The 20,663-nt window shown below is 35.6% G+C and overlaps 2 protein-coding genes across 4 annotated transcripts in view; one reads left to right on the forward strand and one right to left on the reverse strand.

Annotated features, from left to right (window-relative positions):
- Nucleotides 1-3,047: 3,047 nt before the first annotated feature.
- LOC141378266 (serine/threonine-protein kinase pim-2-like) lies at nt 3,048-9,095 on the reverse strand. Of its 3 annotated transcripts, XR_012392365.1 has the most exons (8): nt 8,864-9,095; nt 8,459-8,547; nt 8,320-8,361; nt 7,270-7,395; nt 7,092-7,123; nt 6,279-6,534; nt 6,045-6,164; nt 3,048-5,764 (listed from the first exon to the last, which is right to left on the reverse strand). XR_012392365.1 is itself a non-coding variant. In XM_073926394.1 (7 exons), exons 1-7 carry the CDS (start codon nt 8,949-8,951, stop codon nt 5,661-5,663), a joined length of 825 nt encoding a protein of 274 aa, XP_073782495.1. In that variant the 5' UTR covers nt 8,952-9,095; the 3' UTR covers nt 3,048-5,660. The 3 variants fall into 3 exon arrangements, 1 of the variants encoding a protein (XP_073782495.1); XM_073926394.1 differs by lacking the exon at nt 7,092-7,123; XR_012392364.1 differs by having other exon boundaries at nt 5,642-5,764; nt 7,092-7,395.
- Nucleotides 9,096-9,767: 672 nt separating this feature from the next.
- The window catches only part of LOC101885829 (uncharacterized), a 123,768-nt gene continuing 112,872 nt past the window's right edge, over nt 9,768-20,663 (forward strand). The window contains exons 1-4 of the mRNA XM_073926294.1: nt 9,768-9,854; nt 11,793-11,956; nt 12,054-12,261; nt 14,438-14,513. The gene's annotated coding sequence lies outside the window, so the exon portion shown is untranslated. The remainder of the gene's footprint in view (nt 9,855-11,792; nt 11,957-12,053; nt 12,262-14,437; nt 14,514-20,663) is intronic.

A 20,663-nucleotide genomic window follows, 5' to 3' on the forward strand; every position in this document is an offset into this window, starting at 1 on the left:
GTGTGTGATCAGACATCTCTCTGGTTGAATAAGTTTTGACTTTATGCTCTCTTTGCAGGTTGCCAAAAAATTGTGACTAAAAAGCTTCTGGGAACGCGGTACCCGATGGTAAGTTTGCATACTCTACTGAAAATATCTGAAGAGAAGTGATGAACTCCATGTTTAGTCATGCTTTCACTAAGCTTGCGTTTCTGCTCATACAAGTAAACAACTTGTTGTGTTTGTTGCGATGGGCATTGTAGCTGTCCACTCAGGAAATACAAAGCTAATGTTGTTTTCAAGTCATACTTGTATGTGATTTTGACCGAATATTCAAAGTAACATATCATGGTAAACAACATAGGGAGCGAGTCACAAGTTGGCAATGAACGAATTTGCGGCTATAACACCAACTTTACCTCAATGGAATAGAAATATGGGATGAAAATAAAGAAAGATGCAGATGAAAACGTACGTTTGCGCACAGGTGGAGCAGTTGTAGGTTGTTGTGTTGTTGTTGATTCTGATTCAGAAAAACTGAACGCGATGCACATCAGCAAGAAGGTCGACCAAAACACAAGAAACTGCCCCATAATGTGAAGAATTGTACGCTTTAAACAGCAGAACACTGTTGACTTTATGTCTGGACCCTAAACTCTCCCTTCAACAGATTAAATACTCCCAAAAAATACTGCAAAACTCCGTTTAAAGGAACTAAAGCCGTCAGATGATCGACGCTGACTAAACACGGAAACACAGCAGCGCTGCGCCTTCACAATAAAAGTCCCGCGCGCACGACACTTAAAGGGATAGTTCCTAGCAAGAGAAAACTTTTGTCACCATTTATTTATTGAACATTTATACATTTATTAGGGTCCTAGTTCGATTACCCCAACACAACCAAAACCCCTCTAAAACCAGCCTGGTTGACTAGCTAAAACTAGCCAACCAGCCTAGGCTGGTTTAAGCAGTTTTTTTTTTCAGTAGCAGTCTTTGTTTTCATGAATGAATTATTTTTGTTCCAGTTTGTGATGTTTTATTCGATTTAAAACCAGTTAAATTATTTGCTCCTGTTATAGTTTGAGCCAAAAATATGTCAGATGGGCATAAATATACGCCCTTTATGTTGCAAAGTTTAATTTCCAGATTAAAAAACTAAATGAACCATATAAATGAATGTCTAATGAATGTCAAACGTCAAACTAACTTTATTGCGGTTTACGACCTGGCTAAGCACAAATAAAAAAAAAACATTCATGTTAACCTTATACATAAAATAATGGTGCACCCAAAAATAAAAATTTAACATTCATGTCATTTCAAATCTGGATGATTTTCTTTCAAGTTATTTTTGCAGGATGTCTGTAATGCAATAATATATGTATATATATATATATATATATATATATAATTTTAGGCTGGATTACTGTAATGCTCTGTTTGCTGGCTGCCCAGCATCCTCTATTAATAAACTTCAGCTAGTACAAAATGCAGCAGCTAGAGTTCTTACTAGGTCTAGAAAATATGATCCCCTATCACCCCAAAGTTATCCTCCTTACCCTGGCTGCCTGTTAAGTTTCATATTGAATTTAAACTATTACTTCTCACCTATAAAGCTCTAAATAATCTAGCTCCTTTTTATCTAAACAACCTTCTGTCTCGCTACAATCCAACTCGCTCTTTAAGATCTCAAAAGTCAGGGCTTCTGGTAGTACCTAGAATAGCAAAGTCGAGTAAAGGAGGTCGAGCCTTCTCCTTTATGGCTCCTAAACTCTGGAATAGCCTTCCTGATGATGTCTGAGGCTCAGACACACTCTCTCAGTTCAAAACTAGATTAAATACCTATCTGTTTAGCAAAGCATACACTCAGGGCATCACTTAGTAGGTTTCCACACAGGTTTCTGCATCTCGTTTATAAACACTATGAACAGCAGCTACGCTAATTATTCTCTTTATTCTCTATTTCCACCTGGGTATACTCATCCCGTATGTCAGCATCAACAACATCTCTTATACAGTAACAAATGCTTTAAATGGGCTTTTAATGCATTTATTACTTTTTAAAGGCAGTAATGAACTGAATTGCATGAATGAAAACTTACACTGTTTATTTAACACTGTGCTTTAAAAGTGTGCTTTGACACATTCTTACATAAGTTCATTGTTCAATGCATAGTTAAAATAATACTTAAATATATTAACATCAAATGCTAAATAAATAAATTTTTCTCCGACTCCTTACTTTTTCTCAGTAAGTTGACTTTTTATAGTGACGAATAATTTTTTACATTGCCTTTAAAGGGAAATAACTGAACATAAACATATTCAACATAGGAGGCTGACAAAAATGGTCGTTTTAGAAGAACATTTCAGATGGCGCTTAGAGGTTTTTGCATCTGAACTCTTCATATATAAAAGTATGGTAATAATACTTTTAATATATTTAAATTAAGTTAACTTTTGGTTAGTATACTTGCAATGTACTTATTTTCACCAGGGGTCTCTTTAACTCAGTGAACACTAGCTGGCTCACTTTACTTATTAGCTTATATTTGAGTGTACTGTGCTGTGTAGATGTAACACTAGCACAAACTGAAGCATAAGTGTGTTTCCATTAGTTTTCCACAAAACTTTTCTGAGTGTTGTTAAAAACTGTTGTGAAATGAAGACATTTCCATTCTAACCATTGTTCTTTGGCTAAAGCTCAACATTTGCTGGTCAGACACTGAAAGAGCCCTGGTGCTAGTTCAGTAGATATTATAGTAGGATTACTCATATCAGTGAACACACTCTTATATTTCACATTATAGTCACACAAATGGCAGGGCAATGTGCTTTAGACATTACATGACGCATCAATATTGTTCTATAAAGGCTAAATTGAGTCTGCAGTCTGTAAAACAGATCTTCTCTGTGTTGTTTTGTGTTGTGTTCACACTTATTGTCAGATCAACACACAGATAAAGTAGTTCAGGCATGTTTTGAGTGCATTACAGTGCCGTATCACTACGCTGAAGGATTTGACTTGTGTTAATGCAAGGAGCCGGTGTGATGAACAAAGAGCAGGAGTCAGAGATACAGTTTATTGAAGACAATAGTTTACAGTTTGATCAGCAGAAAACAGCTTCAACACACTCCATGGGGTTCGCAGGCCGCTCTGCGTACAGTCTCAGTTTCACAGAAATGATAGAAGAGCAGCACACATGTGGTCAGTGACGAAATCAGATCATCAGGAATTCATACTTCCATTGTTTTCTGACATGATGCTGTTTTCCGCTTCCACATTTTTTAAAAATTATGAGACAAGTAAAAATATACAATCACAGTACATTATAAAGAAAATGGAAAGACAAAAAGAAAACATTTTTAAAAAAGAAAACAACAAAAAAAATTAACAGTAGGGGTATATACATCATATATTAAAGAAAAAGATTATATAATTGACACATTTCAGTTGTTTTTAAAGCATTTTTTTGTAAAAGAGTTAGAAATTGTTTTAAAGTAATGCTCCATTTCAGTGAGCAAGATATTAAAAAGGGTTTTTGGTTTGAAAATGTACATTTATGTATATACAATTTTGTAAATAACATTAAGAAGATTAAGAAAAAAAAATATTTTTTTATGTATAGCATCCGTTTTATTATTAACAAAACATTTTCCCATAGTAAGGAAAAATCTTTATCAACATTCTTAATAAGAAAAAGAAAAATCATTTCAAAGCAAATTAGAAAAACTGCATTGCCAAAATAAGTGAACTAGGCACTTATTTTTTTGTGTTGCTTACAAAATGAACAATTAATATCAATATCTTTTTTATATCTTACTAAGAGAGTATTGACCGAGTGTGTATGGTGAATAGTTCTAAATGAAACTTCTATTATCTTATTTGTAATTAAGTAGCTATTTGGGATGAGCCATATTTGATTTCTTCAATCAATATCTGAAACAAAAGAATTCCAATAAAATAAAAAAAAGTCACATTTGGAACTGATACAGTTCCATTAGGAAATAACATCAGAACTTTTCAATGCAGATGGATGGGGCAACCATTACTGTTTCCAAAACAGTGAAAAGCCTTGGAGTAACGATTGATGACCAACTAAACTTCTCTGACCACATCTCTAGAACTGCTCGATCTTGCAGATTCGCACTCTACAACATCAGAAAGGTCCGACCCTTCCTATCTGAACATGCAGCTCAACTCCTTGTTCAAGCTCTTGTTCTCTCCAGACTGGACTACTGCAACTCTCTACTAGCCGGGCTTCCAGCTAACTCTATCAAGCCTCTTCAGCTGCTTCAGAACGCAGCAGCACGAGTGGTCTTTAATGAACCTAAAAGAGCACATGTCACTCCGCTGCTCATCCGTTTGCACTGGCTGCCAGTTGCTGCTCGCATCAAATTCAAAGCTCTGATGTTTGCTTACAAAGCGAATTCTAGCTTCGCTCCTTCTTATCTGCTCTCACTTCTGCAGATCTATGTGCCCTCCAGAAACTTGCGTTCTGTGAATAAACGTCGCCTCGTGGTTCCATCCCAAAGAGGGAAGAAATCACTTTCCCGAACTCTCGCGCTCAATCTGCCCAGTTGGTGGAATGAACTCCCTAACTGCATCAGAACAGCAGAGTCACTCGCTGTCTTCAAGAAACCACTAAAAACTCAACTATTTAGTCTCCACTTCTCTTCCTAATCTGCAATTGCCTCTCTGGCTCCACCGCTAACTGTATTACAAAAAAATAAATAAATAATTTACTAATGTTTTGCTTCGTACACTTTACACACCTGAAACTTGCCTAAAGCACTTATTCATTGTTGCTCTTATAGTTGTGTAAATTTCTTTTTTCGTCCTCATGTGTAAGTCTGCTAAATGTAAATGTACTGATTTGTTTGAAGAAGTTGCAGAGAAACTATATTTTCCTACCTTTGTAGTAGAAGCGTCTCAAGGGGGGAAGTAGAAGGATAGAGAATGCCTTGGACTAACCTAATAACTCCAGATGGTATGGCATCAAATACGACAGCAAATTCTTTAGGGGGGATGGGAGTATTGAATCGATTAAGAAATTTTGTTTATGAAATTGAGATAATTTAGCTGGTATTTTATCAGCATTATAGTTACAGAGTAATAACAATTAAGCCATCCAAATTAAGAAAATATGTAATTTGGAATAAAGTTCCAGATTGATGTTGGATTTTAGAGAATATTTTTTGTCCCATTTAATTTTGACAGTATTATTTAATGTACGGAAATCCAGCATATTAAGACCACCATTCTCAAAGCTCTTCATAACTTCTGCTTCCCACATTCTGCACTTCCTCCCGCAAGTGTCGCAGTCAGAGCTGCATGCAAATGAGGGCCGGCTGAAGCCTCCCCATTGGTCTATTAGCTCTAGATTGACACCTCCTCCCTCCAACCAATCAGGTGAGGAGGAAAGCTGACGTCACTCTAATGGCGGCTTCAACTGGCCCTCATTTACATGCAGCTCTGACTGCAACCCTCGCAGGAATTTGGGAAGCAGAAGCGGAAAACAACAAATGACAAACATCAAACATGGAAGAATGAAACCATTTCCTGCTGCTGAAAGCCTCTGCGTCATGCTGAACCCCTCGTGCTCCAAAATCTCCTCTAAAACAGGTCCTCTTTCAGGGTGGAAAGCATAAACTACACATATCTAGAACAGTCTTTATTTTTATTGGTTTTTTAGCCATGGCTGATCCAGAATCTGCTGCACTGTTTGCAGTCTCTGATCATCATCCCCAAGGGTAATGCAGGTATTCATAAATGCCATGAATTCTGTAACATTTTAAAAGAGAAAGTTAGTTAATGGTGGACACACACACACACAGCTCAATATTGACCTGAATGACTCCTGTTGTGCCCTAATGTTCAGTCTTCATGAAAATATAATATATATTTTTCTAATGTTGGCCTCATTTTAGAAACCGTCACCAAACCTCAAGATAAAGAAAAACATTGTTTTGGGTTTTTCTGCTGGTAAAATGTGGCCAGGGTCAATTCTGACCCATAAGTCAACAGGAGGGATGAACAGTGTCAGTCCCAGTCATCTTCTTACCTTCAGGTATGCTGGAACATTGTTTTTCTATTTCCCGCATGATGCCAAACAGCTGCTTCACTGTGTTTTTAACCGCCTTCTTTGGAGATATCCTTGTGTCTGGTGGGTATTTCTTTGGATCTGTCAGAAAGAGAGGTTTAGTGTTGAGCAAGCAGTTCAGCTAAAGCCCCATTCAACTGAGTCTCAGAGACTAATGAATGTTTTTCGGCTTCCTCCTGAAATAATCTGACTTACCATGACAGATGTGCATCCCACAGCCAAAATCAATTAGCTTGATTTGCAGAGGCCGGTCGATGACGAGGATATTACAATCATGAATATCATGATGACAAATTTTCCGCCTCAAGCACTCCTGCGCTGCTTTGACAATCTGCAGGATAAGCGTACGCGCGACTCTCTCCTCCAGGTGTTGGTGCTTCTGCAGGAAATCCTCCAGTGTTCTGCACGGGCCGAGATACTCCATCACCAACATTATTGTCTTACACACTTTCTGTAAGCAGATGCAATGAGTTAAAATAAAGCACACGACAGCAGTCCTCAGGTCAGTCTTTACTAGGCATGGGCCGGTATTAGATTGTGGCGGTATGATAACCTTGGATCAAAATATCACGGTTTCACGGTATTGTGATTACTGCTCTAATATGTAGTCTTTTTGAATGTCTGGGTAAAAGACAAACTTGTTCCCCTCTGAAAACAATATATTTTATTTTGTAATAGATTTATAATATTTTTTTGGCAGTAAACATGTCAGGCTAAATAATTCAAAAGATTAATTGACTTCTGCGGCCCTCATTTGTTTCAAAAACACTGATTTCTTTACTATTTAAAACAGCATTTTTGGATATTTATTCAGCTGGAGATACCGTTGTCCTAAAAAAACTGTAAATAATATATCTCACACAACGGTATTACAGAAAATTTGGCAGTTTTAAAACCTCGACTTTTCCATACCTTAAAAACAGTTATTGGCCCATGCCTAGTCTTTACACTGGCTTCCAGTTACATTCAGGATAGATTTTAAAGTAGAAATGAGTTTATTTTGCTTACCGCACCGGCATATCATTAACCCACAAGCTTTTCTGAAAACAAGACAAAGTTATTTACATGTCCAGAAATGCTTCTTGATTTAGGAATTTGAATTTACAAAATTAAAACGACAATAAGAAACGAGACAAACCCTCCTGCAGCGCATTGTGCATGAAATGTGCTGTATAAATACACTTACTCCTCTTGGCAATTTCTCCACTTTAACTAAAAACCATTCCTGGAGCTTGATGAGCAGCGGGCTGGGGGGATCTCTCACAATTGTCATCATGGCCACTTCGATTGGTATGGGTAACGGATATCCAGGCTGAAGATAAAGTGCACATTAGCTGCATATCAACAACATGTAATCCTGTTTTTCAATATAACTGTAAAAGAAAATCTGTAAATCAGCAGCTTTCCGTATTTTGTGATTCATGTTTTTTTTCTGTGTGTTTATTTATGCTTTTGAAATGCATTATGGGAGCTTGATGTTTATTATCTGCACTGGTTTTGTCAATTGTGATGTAAAAATCTGGTAATTCGGCTTCAGACGGTATTAGATTTTAATGTGATGAATTGCGGAAGCTTTGATTTTATCAAGATATTAAGCTGAGCTGTGAAACAGATTACTTTATCAGGTATGATTACAACAATACCTAGTGTATTGCTTATTAAATACATGTAAAAAAAGATTATAAAGTACAATAATAGGTAACACTATAATAAAGTATAAACTAAACTACTTTAGATAAATTAACTGATGTTAACGAGAGGACTTTACTGCACAGAGTTAACGAACCAAAGACAAACAGTCTCTGAATTCCCAAAGTCGTAGCCCAGATTAACATGAGAAAAGCATCATGTTTGAAAATAAATGGCTTAATAAGGGTTCAACATGTTGCAGAATAAAATAATCTTAAAAGACACTCTAAAAGTGTAAATAATAATTATTCATCATTGTGCATGTTCATTATTATGATATACTGAATTATTGAATATTGGCATGTGACTACTTTTTTCTGTTATATGTATATAAAGTCACTGTTAAACTGCAGAGTTAAATTTTCAGCATCAAAACTCGGCAGAGCACATATTAATTCCCATCATAACCATAAATAAACAGAAAACAGCAGTGAATCACAAAATGATCAGTAGATATTTGTATAACCACAGCCGCAGACAGACTCATCTATTAAATGTATTTTGTGATGCTTCAAATATGAATCACGCATGATGTTTTCAGACTTACCACATTGCTGTCAACTTCTGAAGTAGTCGACTTGATGATAAACTGTGGATGAAAAGTAGAATTAAACATGAGTGAGCAATCAAACATGATTTCTCTAAAGTTGATGTCCTCTAAACTGGACTAGGGTGAATAGACTTACCTGTTTGCCGTCCATTTTTCTGATACCACGATAGACATTGCCGTAGCAGCCAGCTCCAATATTTTCTTTCAGGTCATATTTTGCTTCCACTGAAAGATAAAAACAGCATGTTCATTTGAGACAGCTTCTAGTTATGCCTGAACAGACAGTATAAAAATAAAGCAATTTAACCCGTAACAGCCAACAACATAAACAAAGCCAATTTGCCCCGAATTAAGTTTTTTGAAACTTTTTTTAATTCAAAAGCCTTTTCCCAAAATATGTCAAAATAGTTTGTCACTAAAAAAATCACTCCATTTGCTGAAACTGAGAGAAAGTTGAGGCCAAATGACCCCAGTGTGTATGAAACAGCAACACAAGGGTTAAACAACATCAATCAAACATTAAAAATACATTCAAATGTACCAGAACCAGGAGAAGGCCCTATCCTCTGTCTACATGGCGGTCTTCTTTGTCCGGAAGGACCGGGAACATGTAACATACTTTTTTCCATTTATTAGCAGTAAATAACGCTCTCTAGGGTGTATAAATGAGTTTACTGCAGTTAATTATCTGAGTTTTCGCCTTGTCTGAGTATCAAATGAAAAGTTCCTCAATACACGTCTGTTCTGTCAGGCGTCTGGTGGATTCTGACACTCGCGGTGCAGAGCGCGTTCGATTTATGACGTAGCGTAGGGCCAGACCAAAGATGGGATGGGGGTCCTGTAGGTACAGGTGTTCGCGTTTATTCTTCAGGGTGTAAAAGGTGAAGTGGCATATTAACCTACTGTTTAGGGCTCGTGATAACATTATAAAATACGCGTGGACCTTATACAACTCTTTTGCCATCTCTGCATGGGGAAAAGAGGGAAGAATAAAGTTAATCACGCAAGGCCTGGCATGATTGATGTTTGACGGGTCCAACACGGCTGATTAATTTGAGGACTCTGCATCGGCCTTTAGCTCTGCACTGAATTTACAATGTAATACGGAATCACGATGCGTTGACTCTTGTCCAGAAGTCTGCTGCTAAGAAATCGAGAGCTCCGGAGTCTAATGTTAGTTGTCATGGAAACGAGGATGTCTTGGCGGCAGTACGTGAAGTTGCTAACCTATGGAATAAAATTTCTGTTATAATTATAAAATTCACGCATCTGCAATTATGAAACCGCAAAGGAAAACGGAACATAACTTGTGACGTTACTTTACAGACACGAAATAGTTTCACCACGGACACGAAGAGTACGAATCAAACAGCGACAGTCCACTGTCAAAATACATCACCGCGGTCACAGGCATTAATAAACGAGCCAGAGTCATCGATCACAACAGTGCGCTTGCGTGATGAGATCCTGAATCCTGACTGAAGGAAGCCCCCCGAACAAAATGTCTGGGCAGCTCCCACACACCGTCTCAGGTAAGACTTTTGTTAATCCCTCTTTGAGAACTGTCCTCCATGAGCTGTAATAAAGGTTGAGACTCAATGAGGTCCATTTTCGCTGTGTTTCTTAGACATTTTACAGAATCAAAATTAAGATCGGGCCGAGGATAGCAAGCTAAGTTAGCATAACGTAAGTGAACTTGACAGGCAGCGAGCGCAGAACTTCTCAGTGAATCACTTAACGGTGTTTAACTATAACATGGCATCTGTTGATTAAGTGTTTTTGAAAGCCAGATAGACTATTGATCTATTATAAAGAAGATATCAGCAAAAGGCAAGTTAAATATTTGAGGGTTTTTGCTTATTTTTATGACACTGAATCAAATCCATCAATTGTTTAAAAAACTTGAGATCTACGTTAATTTATCTTATTATCACCGAATGAGTGGGAAAATATATTGAATAATGTAATAAAGTCTGTGCAGATTAGCAATTGGTTAAATAAGTGACCCGGACCCATGGGCGTAAATCATGAGGGGCAGTCATTTAAACACTCGTATTTCATCTGAAAGCTGAATAAATAAGCTCCTCATTGATTTATGAGAGAAGATTATATGTTCAGATATACGTTTTTATATTATCTTTAAGTTAGCAATCCACATTACTAAGCAGAAATGACGTTTTTATATATTTATAGCAATTTACAAAGTCTTTATGAAGAGAATTCTTATCTAAAGTAGAGTAACCTAACTTAAATAATTTGAGCAAATAGCCAAAAAAGTATATTTTGTCTCATATAGTGACTATTCCCTCAAATCTACCTGCTCAACATAAGACTCGTTTCTTAGAATTAGAAAAATGCCCAATATCTATCTGTCTGTCTGTTTTTAATTAGCTCAGATTATGTCCTGCTTACAAGCACTTGAATCTATGAAAACTGATCATACTAAGATTTTTAGCATAATAGAAAAAGTGGACCTTTTAAAGACTAAAGACTTTGATATTATTTTCTGCTGGATACCAGGCTGGTCATATGGGATGAGTTGGAAATGAGCGTGCAGATAAAGCATGATAAAGGAAGATAGAAGTTGGAGATAACAGAACGTAAACTTCCTGTGTCTGATGTTAAACCTGTTTTAAATCTGTATGTTAATGAGAAATGGCAGATGGAATGGGATGAATGTAGGAAAAACACATGGTATGTAGTGAATCCATTAATTAATGAAAGGAATAATTACCATTTTGAAAATAGACATGACCAGGTTGTTCATACAAGATGTAGCATCAGACACTCATGGCTTACACTCGCATATTTATGAAAAGCGGAAGAAATACCTATTGGTGACTTGTGTAAAAATATTTTACCGATAAAACATTTTAATATGTTTAAAATATTTCCCGAATAAAAACGTTCTCTAATATCATGTAAAAATACACATTGTGTTTTTAAATGATATTGGAGAATGTTTTTATTCTGGAAATATTTGAAGTGAGCTGTTTGAAAAGGTGTTTTACAATATTTATCTTTAATCTAACTAAAAGATTGTATATGACTGTTTTCAGTGTTGTTGCTTGCTACTTGTATGTTTTTTGTTGTTATTTTAAAATGTATGTTTGCTAAGATTGTTTACTAACTGCAATGAGCGTCATCATGCTAACTGATATGATATGATTATAAATTGTATATTTAGTACATGTTTTTTGCCATGAATATAGCCAATGCTGCTGATATGGCATTAAAACCTAAATAAAATCTGTCCATCCATCCATCCATCCATCGTTCTGTCTATCTATCTATCTATCTATCTATCTATCTATCTATCTATCTATCTATCTATCTATCTGTCTGTCTGTCTGTCTGTCTGTCTGTCTGTCTGTCTGTCTGTCTGTCTGTCTGTCTGTCTACCCTCTTTAACCATTGTCAATCATAATTCTGCATGACTTACAGCTTAATTTTATGTTAATGTTTATCAGGTTCCATTTGGAGAAATAATATCTGCTGCTCAAAGCCTGGTGTCGAGGCTCACCAACACCCTAAGATCACCAGAGAACACAAACCAACTAAGAGAGATTAGTTCAACACAGAGAGAGAGGACAACATCAAGTTTCCAGAGCCAGTCAGTTCAGCAAGAAATGAGGTGTGAGATTCAGTGGATGACTGTGTGTGTAGAAGAATCTAATGTGTTTTTTTCTCTAATACAAATTGTTCCTACACTAATGAGAAAATATTTGTAGGTCATTTCCTGGGTTTTTCCGAGAGGAGCGTAGAGGGAAAAGCTGTTTTGCACCATATAAGGGGCAATGTAAAAGCTTATTAATGTATTTTTACCTGCTGGACAAACAGCATGAAAAAACACCAAAAGGAGAGGCAGAAGTACATCTCACTATGGCTGGACTTGGAAGACAGCAGTTAAATGTGCAAGAAAATTTCCCCCATTCAGAGGTATGATTAAAGTTCCATGCCCTGTTATTTTGTATTTCTGTATTTGTTCCAAAATTATAATGTATTAATTAGGGATGCTCATTTCGGTTAATTTTGCTAACCGACAACCGTCGCTCATTAATCGGTTATTAACGGTTAACTGGTCAGATTACAATTAATTTTATATTAAACAAATTGACGTGTCTATTTTGTGTCTGACACATTAAATAATGCATTTTAAAATACTAATTTATTTTTATATGCTAGCACAGTGGTTCTCAAACTGTGGTACGTGTACCACTAGTGGTACGCAGGCTTCTTTCTAGTGGTACGCGGATGAATCAAATATGTAATATGTACATGCTTCATATATTTAAAGAAATTATCAAAAATGATTTATATACGAATATGATGACATAAAGCCTATATTTATGAGGTCTAGGCAACATTTCCAGGTGCTAACAAACCAGGAGTTATTTCTTTTTTAAACTGTACAGAGCTTAAGCTGCTTAACTAGACCTAATACGCTACTGTATTTCAAAACTGCTCATTATGGTGGTACTTGCAAAGACAATTTTTTTCCGAGGTGGTACTTGATGAAAAATGTTTGAGAACCACTGTGCTAGCATATTAATAATAGAACAAAACAACAGAGCATCTTTACGCACTTGCAGTGTTTAGCACAGAAGAACAGAATAAGAGAAGAACTAAATAAAATGAATAAAATAAATAGGACTGCCCTAAATTATTTTCACTTCAATAATTAATTTATATTACAAAACAAAAATACTGACTGATTCTTTTTAATAACCGGCATAGGCTGTTTTTTTTTCGCCAATCATGTTTTTTTTTTCTTCTGTCAAATAAAATCGCAGACTTTCTCAAATCGCCAGCTCCACGGAAAATATGCATTTATTTAATGCCCCGCTGTCATTATTATAATCACAAAACCTTTTTACATTTTAATAGAAATCATTATTTTAAAGAATATGTCCTGATATGGTTTCCTCTCTCTCTTTCTGGCAGTTCAAGTGCGCGCGCTGCGTGATGAAAAGACAACAACACGTGCGCATAGGTTGACTTTTTGTAAACAGTTTTGTTGTTTAAATATGATGTTACATTATTGTGCATACATGCTTTATAAGCTATAAAATAAAAGGTAAAGCCTATTTGTTGTGTTTATGATGCAGATCCAGGTCAACATCAGCGCTAGTTTGGCATCAACACGTCTGTTAAACAGCAATATTCTTCTTCCATTTTGCTTCTTTGGCAAATGTGTCTGTAGGCACGGGTTATACGTTGTCGTCCCGCAAGTTAAGTATGCCTTGCAGTTAAACAAGGGGCCGAAAACAAGGCGCACCTCACTGCCTTTATGTTGACAAGGAAAAAAGAAGAGAGGACCGCGCTTCTTCTCATGAAACGACTGAATCAGCAGGGTATCGATTGTGTCTGTGTTGTTACAATTGTAATATTTAATAATATATAATAAATTGATATTCAAGATTTGTATATTCATCCAGCTCTGGATAACTTAAAACAGCGATTAGACCTTCAGAGCGGCAATAATGCGTCCTGAAGTAAAGCGAAACGGCTATAAACTCTAGCAAGATAGAGTGATTATATGCAGAGCCATATTCCTTTATCTTTAAATAAAGTAGAACTATAGAAACTGTGTTCATCTTAACTGAAAGCTATTCGTGTTTTCTGGCCTCACGCATCGCGCACCTGTCAGTCAGTCAGCACGTTACGCCAAAGGGTTAAACAGACTATACGGTTACAGAAAAGTTTGCGTTATAATCCACTTACCTTTTAATACATTTTGATGCGATTATAATCCGCTATTAAAAACAACAACAATAACTGAATGTTTTGAATGGATAATGTAGCCGTGGCGGGATGCATTTTGGTCCCCGCCATGGAAGAATGAATGTAGCGGAAACCATGCTCTTTAAAACTTCTCTGTAGTTGTCTTGACAACACAAACTGCTGCTCTGGGATGAGCCGCGAGCAAAAGATGCCCCTCTTAACGCAAAGGCGCATTCAATCGGCCCCTTATGCAGCCAAACTAAAAATATATCAAATAATATGTTTCATGGTTTAACTGATAGCATTAATCGGTTACAAACGCACCCTTTTGGTTAACGGTTAATCGATTATATTGAGCATCCCTAGTATTAATATAATTGAACTGTTCAAGCTTTCAGATATACTTGTGAAATTGTTTCTAAAACTGGCCAACATCTGTGGTGGATGTTTGTTACGCAAGTTTTCAGGTATGTTCTTTTTTCTTCTTTTTTTGATGATGATGATGATGAAATGCTAATACACTCTCAGTAATTGTGCTAAAGCTGGGGCTTTTCAAAGTTTGTGTTTGTATGTAAAGCTCCACATTAGTATCTTAAAACCAAAACCTAAAGTGTACATATTGCACTCAAAAATACAACCATGTTCTCTTTTAACCCCTTGAAACATCATGGCAGTTTGTGTACCTTTATTTTTTTCTAGGGATGCACCGATACCATTTTTTTTGGAACCGATCCGATCTCGATACCAAAAATTCTGAGCATTGATTAATACAGATCTGATACTGTGCTGTTTTTTTTTCTAAGCATAATACAGTTTCTATAGCTCTGGTGATAAACTCAAATGATACAGTAGGTGAGAGTTCAAAGTGACTATTACCGCCGCGTCATATACCGCCGCCGTTTGAAATAGGAGCCGCTTTGTTTTTAGTGTATGACCGCAGTTTGTGAATGAGCCGCCAGGGGGCGCAAAGGGATGGGATGCGAACCGACAGAAATAGCCCACACAGCAGCCTTAAATATGCTTTTGTGCTTGTAAATGAGATTAAACAATAAGTCAAAGCCTTATAATTCCTTTATTAATCATTTAAAATTTGTTAACACGATTTATTGTTATTCTAAACTTTTAAGTGCAAAGAGGATTCTTTTTGAAAAATAGAATTGAAGAAGTAAAAGACAACTAAAATGAAAGCACAAACATTTAGTACAAATATTCTAAGTATGCCTAAATTAAAAAATTAAAGCAGTCTTTTAGCCTAAATGTAAAGAGATTTTCAGTGTTTGCTATTTTGGTAGGACTAACACAAGACCTTTTCATTTATGTTTTAATTTACCTTTTTATTTACATTTTCGTTGTTGATTATATTTTACTATTTAATTTTATGTCACAATTATTGTACATAATAATAAACGAATAATGAAAAATAATAAAAATAGGCCTTATGTATTTAAGGACATGTGGTGAAACACTAAGAAACGGTCAGGCGCATGGTCTAAAGAGCTTAAGTTGAATACTGCTTCATAAAATAATTTTGCCGCAGGACATATCTAGCAGGTTTACTTTTAATAATTTTCAGTTATTTTTTTGTTTCAAAACAACAATGTTCTCTTTAAAGTTCTCTTTAAAGTATAACTGTTGTTTTGTTTTTTTACTTAATGGCCCAGTATGTTTCGTATTTTAATTTCAATTTCAGTCACCTTGCATATGCATTTGAAATATAATGCGCGCATAACCGCGGAAAGAAAAAAAAACTGTCAAAGGTTAGAGCTAATTCATCAAAATTAGCTATATTAAAATACAGCATGTAAGTTAATACAGGCAGAGTGTGAACAAACTCAAGGCTTAGATATGCGCTTGCCTTTTAATGCATTTAAAAAGATTTGCGGCCTTTTTAGGCTACAGGCGACTATGGTGTATAATGTTTCTTTTATTATTTTTTATTTTGTATGGTAAAGAACAATGCACTGTATGTTATTAATATAAACTTAGGTTAAAATTTACTATTGATAAACGTGACCTACCTCAATCAGATCACTTAAAGTATAATAAAATAATGTTAACGTCAATGTTCTTCTTTTTAAAGTAAAATTGTTGTTTTGTTTTTTTACTTAATGGATCAGTATGTTTTGTATTTTAATTTTAATTTCAGTCACCTTACATATGCATATGAAATATAGGCTAATGCGCGCATAACCGCGAAAAAAGAAGAAAAAGCTGTCAAAGGTTTGGCCAGTGTGTTTTTTGTCTAATAAATGATATATATATATATATATATATATATATTTTTTTTTTTTACTTTAAAACTTTAAAACAGATTGCTATTTTTCTAATGACATATGATTTAATAAATTTGTATTTTAAAAATTTCTCTTGTTTGAATTTTTTAACTGCACTTTTTAGGAAATATTTTAGTACATCAAAAAGTGTGGTTATAATGACATCTGACTGGCTAATCCAGCAAAAAAGTCACAAAAATGTAGTATTTAAATCTCATAGTTAAATGGAAACTGAGGCGTATAACTGCAAAAAGGTCCACTTGAAAAAAAAGAACCATCCCTTTCACCAGGCTGGCAACGGGCCTCATGTGTGCGCATGAGTCGATATGTTGCCTGTTTTATGTTTTATTGTCTACATGCTACTATGATGTATAATAATGTTGTTATTGTTGTTTTGTCTGGTAACCTTAGGCTAAAACTTATAATTCATAAACGTGTTAGAAATAAAGCATGAAAAACACGTTAAAAACTATTTCTTTTGCGTATAATCGGGAAAAAACAGTCATACAGTTGGTTAAGAGGATATATTTATTCTGAGGAAAAAAAGCAAATAGAAATACAAAAATAGCTGAATGTTTTCTTTTAAGTTGTCTCTAATACTGAAGACGTCGGTGGGCGCTAACAGAGGTTCGTGTGGACCGTAGAAATTCTTTCACTCTGTCCTTTATGCGTTTGCTGTCAGCGCTGGTCAGGTATATATATATATATATATATATATATATATATATATATATATATATATATATATATATATATATATATAGCCTATATATATATATATATTAATAAACTTCACAGCCACAAATATAAATAACACAACTTGTACTAAAACTGGGCGAGGATTTGAAAGAATACGATGCTTGTTATATAATTTAAAATGTTTTTCCTCTTGTCCTATTTCTGCATACAAATTTTTTCACTCGCCAGGAACTTGCCGCTGGAGAGCACCGTCAACGATCTCAATCTTATGGCTCATTCTTCACGATTATAGAATTAAAATAATGGCGCGTTAGGTTTTTTATGCCGCGGGTGCAACCAACAAGGGTTGTGCATTTTAGTTTAACTTTTTGAGCGTTATAAGCAGTTCGGTGTTAGTTTTTATATAAATATATCAAGCCGAAACTAAACAGCGCATTCTCTCCGCCTCCTCGTTCATAACCAGCTGGACACGCTACTGAAGCAAGCAGGAGAGATAGCCTACTCCGTCATTCATAATCTTAGCTGATGTATCCGAGTCGAAAGAATATATTAAAGAGGAATGTTCTTTTAACAGTCCCGATACGTTTAATCTTTTTATTTTTATTTTTTTACTTTTTTTCCTGTCATTTCTCTTCATCAAATTATTTTTTAAGCTGCTTGATTATGTTAAAACAGAAAGCAGAGCCCGTCAATTGAGAGCGATGCATGTCATGTGTTGCATAATTGCCTTTTTTCTTGTGCGTGCGTGATCCATTTCTGATTCTTTTTTGCTCGGGCTCTCACACACAACCTTTATGTCTGCTGTGTCTTTAATATGGTGTGTAGATTATTATGCGTTATTGAAACATCAAGGGGGACGCAGCAAAGTAACTTATAAATTAAAATTGTATTATTTTATGCAACAGCCTTACATTTAAAACGGAAACATAAGGGCGATTATAAGCAAAAAGACCTCAAGGCTAGATGTTTTCTTTCCCTTTATTATTTATTTTTTTATTTTGGCGCATGTGTGCGATAGAAAAACTAGTGTAATAAGGCAAGCCATCTTTCCCAGACTCGGGGCAAATTCCGCCTTTCCTTTCACTCCGTTCCGAAGCCCCAGCTGGCCCTCCTGCCATCCACTGCGTAAAATATATGCTGGATAAGTTGACGGTTCATTCCGCTGTGGCGATCACAGACTAATAAAGGGACTAAACCGAAAAGAAAATGAACGAACGAATGAATGAATAAATTAATAATAATAAAATAAAAATAAGGTAATAATCTTTAAACACAAATGCCGCGTAAGCGGCCTTTTTATTTTTAGAGATGGTACATTTGAATTGCCTCTTCCCACTTCCCCCACCTCAAAATTGAAAGTTGCAAAGAGAACTATAGCTCATTTACACCTTGATGTGTTAGCCTCAATAGCAAAGAGCATAGCCCATTTACACCTCAACACAGAGCAAGTTTAGCGGAAGAATGTCAAATCAGAATCACGCAGATGAAGCACACCAGCTACTACTTTCATGAAACTATTAAATGTGTATTGTCATAAATTTGCTTATTTGCAGCAGCTTTTTTTCGCGCAACAGAATTGCGGCGTTGGGAAGCCGTCAATGAATAAAAACAGGGTCAATAGTGAAATCGGCTTTTTATTTTATCCCTATTACCTATATCAGTGCATTGAAGGCCTTTTATGGTGTCATCACGATAGAATAGCCTAAGTTATATTGAAATAATTTAAAGAACAAAGTTATAAAAACTCACATTACATAAATAAACAATTAAAAATATGTTTAGGTTGTCTTTATTTAATTGCCCTCGTGATGATGGTGTGCTTTATCATTATGTGCGTTTTACTTATAACGTGATTCAAATGATGGATCTGCGACAGAGAAACTAGGGGTTTTGGGAAACATGCATCACTATATCCTTTTTTTTCCCAAACTGTGCATAGTTCAGCCGCAAGTTACTGTAGCCTACGTCTTTTTTTGGGAAAGCGCCCCATGTCCGCTAGTGCCGCGCGCCTCTTTCTCTGGGCAAAAAGGAGTTGATTTTTTAAATATTAAATATATAGATTAATTAAATATTCAGCAAAAGAGACATTTATTTCATATTTTACTATGCATTTCATCTGATAGGCAAATCTTTATAGCTTAATTAAACACATATTGTCAAAACCCACACATAGGCCTATTGTATGAAAATGAAAAGGGCCTTTTTTGTTATTATTAGACTACTATTTGTTATTTGTTGCCTAGGCTATTTTCACATTTTCACATTTGAGGTGCTTTATTGGTATGACAAGTAACTGTACATTCGTTTTGCCAAAGCAGTGCAGCGTCGCGTCTCACAAACAAGACAGTGCAAAAAGGGCAGTAGTGCAAACAAATATGAAAATAACATATAATAAAAAAAATGATTAATAAAAATAAAAATAGAATAAAAAAATAAAAATATAATAATAAAAATAAAAATAGATTTTTGATAACATAAAACAGTATAAAGGTAATAATAGTAGCCTATTATTAAAAGTAGGTCCACATAAAGAGTTCCAGCTTGTGTGTTGGAGACAGGAGCGGGTGGTTGAACACACAGCAGCACACACACTCCCCCAGTAAGATGGGTTCTGTTCGACAGGGACTCAAATTGTTTTGTATGTGTTGGATTATCGGGTAGAATTTCTCCTGGATCTCGGAGCAGGCCCGTGGCATGTGCAGGATAAATTTTTTGAAGAGCGGGACCGAGGGTGTGCCGCGTCGCGGGGGCACTTTTGATCATTTTGGAAGGGCACTAAAAAGGGCATGTGCACTGCACAGGTTGAGCCCTATGTGCACGTGCCTGTCTCGGAGTATTTAGTGCACTTAGTTAGGATATGCAGCTCCGTCTCAATCAGCTGCTGAGGGCACAGCCGCTTCCCCACCGGCAGCCATGTTTTTTTTGTGCCGGCCCGTCTCTACGGCTGGCTGATGTCCGCTGCCCGCTTCTAACATGTTAGAAAATACTGCAAATCAAGCTGTCGGTATCTCCCCGCGGTTGAAATTGTTCGTTATTCGGAAAAAAAAAAGAATAAATATCAGTGCGCAAGCTTTCTAGATTTATTTTAGGCCTATATTCAGCTGTTTTAATCTTGCAATTCTGATAACTTTTAGAGATAATGTCTGTTTTTACCAACTTGTCTGTCATTTATTTCTCATTTGCTACTTATTTTATTAATTTGTTGATGTTAATATACTACATATAGTCTTGAATATGCATCTAAAATCCTTTGGCATTCAAATTTGCTTTGAACTTAAAAGAGAGAAAGAATCTGATTTTACCTGTCAGAGCACATTGCATATGCCTTTTTTAAAATAACATTTATTTAACAAATATTTTAGCACATCGAAAGTAATTAAATTACCTGTCTTTTGATTAAAACCTTTATGCAAAAAGATCAGAAAAAAAGGCAATATATGCGACATGACATCGCTGTCATGCCACGATTTGAGGATAAATTCGCTTTTAGGTGCTGCTTTGAATAAAATAAAACTATTAAAAAGCACATTAAAGACACTCATAAAATAAAACATTAATAAAGGAGTATCTTATGAAAAAAACACCAATTGACGGGCTCTGCTTTCGGTTTTAAAAGAATCAAGCAGCTTTAAAAATATAATTTGC

The sequence above is a fragment of the Danio rerio genome, chromosome 16, assembly GCF_049306965.1.
Source record: "Danio rerio strain Tuebingen ecotype United States chromosome 16, GRCz12tu, whole genome shotgun sequence".
NCBI lineage: Eukaryota > Metazoa > Chordata > Actinopteri > Cypriniformes > Danionidae > Danio > Danio rerio.

Bases quoted from the DNA above. Each gene is read 5' to 3' on its own strand.
- LOC141378266 (XM_073926394.1), bottom strand. From the start codon at position 8,951: ATGGAAAAAAGTATGTTACATGTTCCCGGTCCTTCCGGACAAAGAAGA. The intron at 8,362-8,458 runs GTAAGTCTATTC...TTTCATCCACAG, and splicing joins GAAAAATGGACGGCAAACAG to TTTATCATCAAGTCGACTAC. The intron at 6,165-6,278 runs GTAAGTCAGATT...TCTTTCTGACAG, and splicing joins TGGGATGCACATCTGTCATG to ATCCAAAGAAATACCCACCA.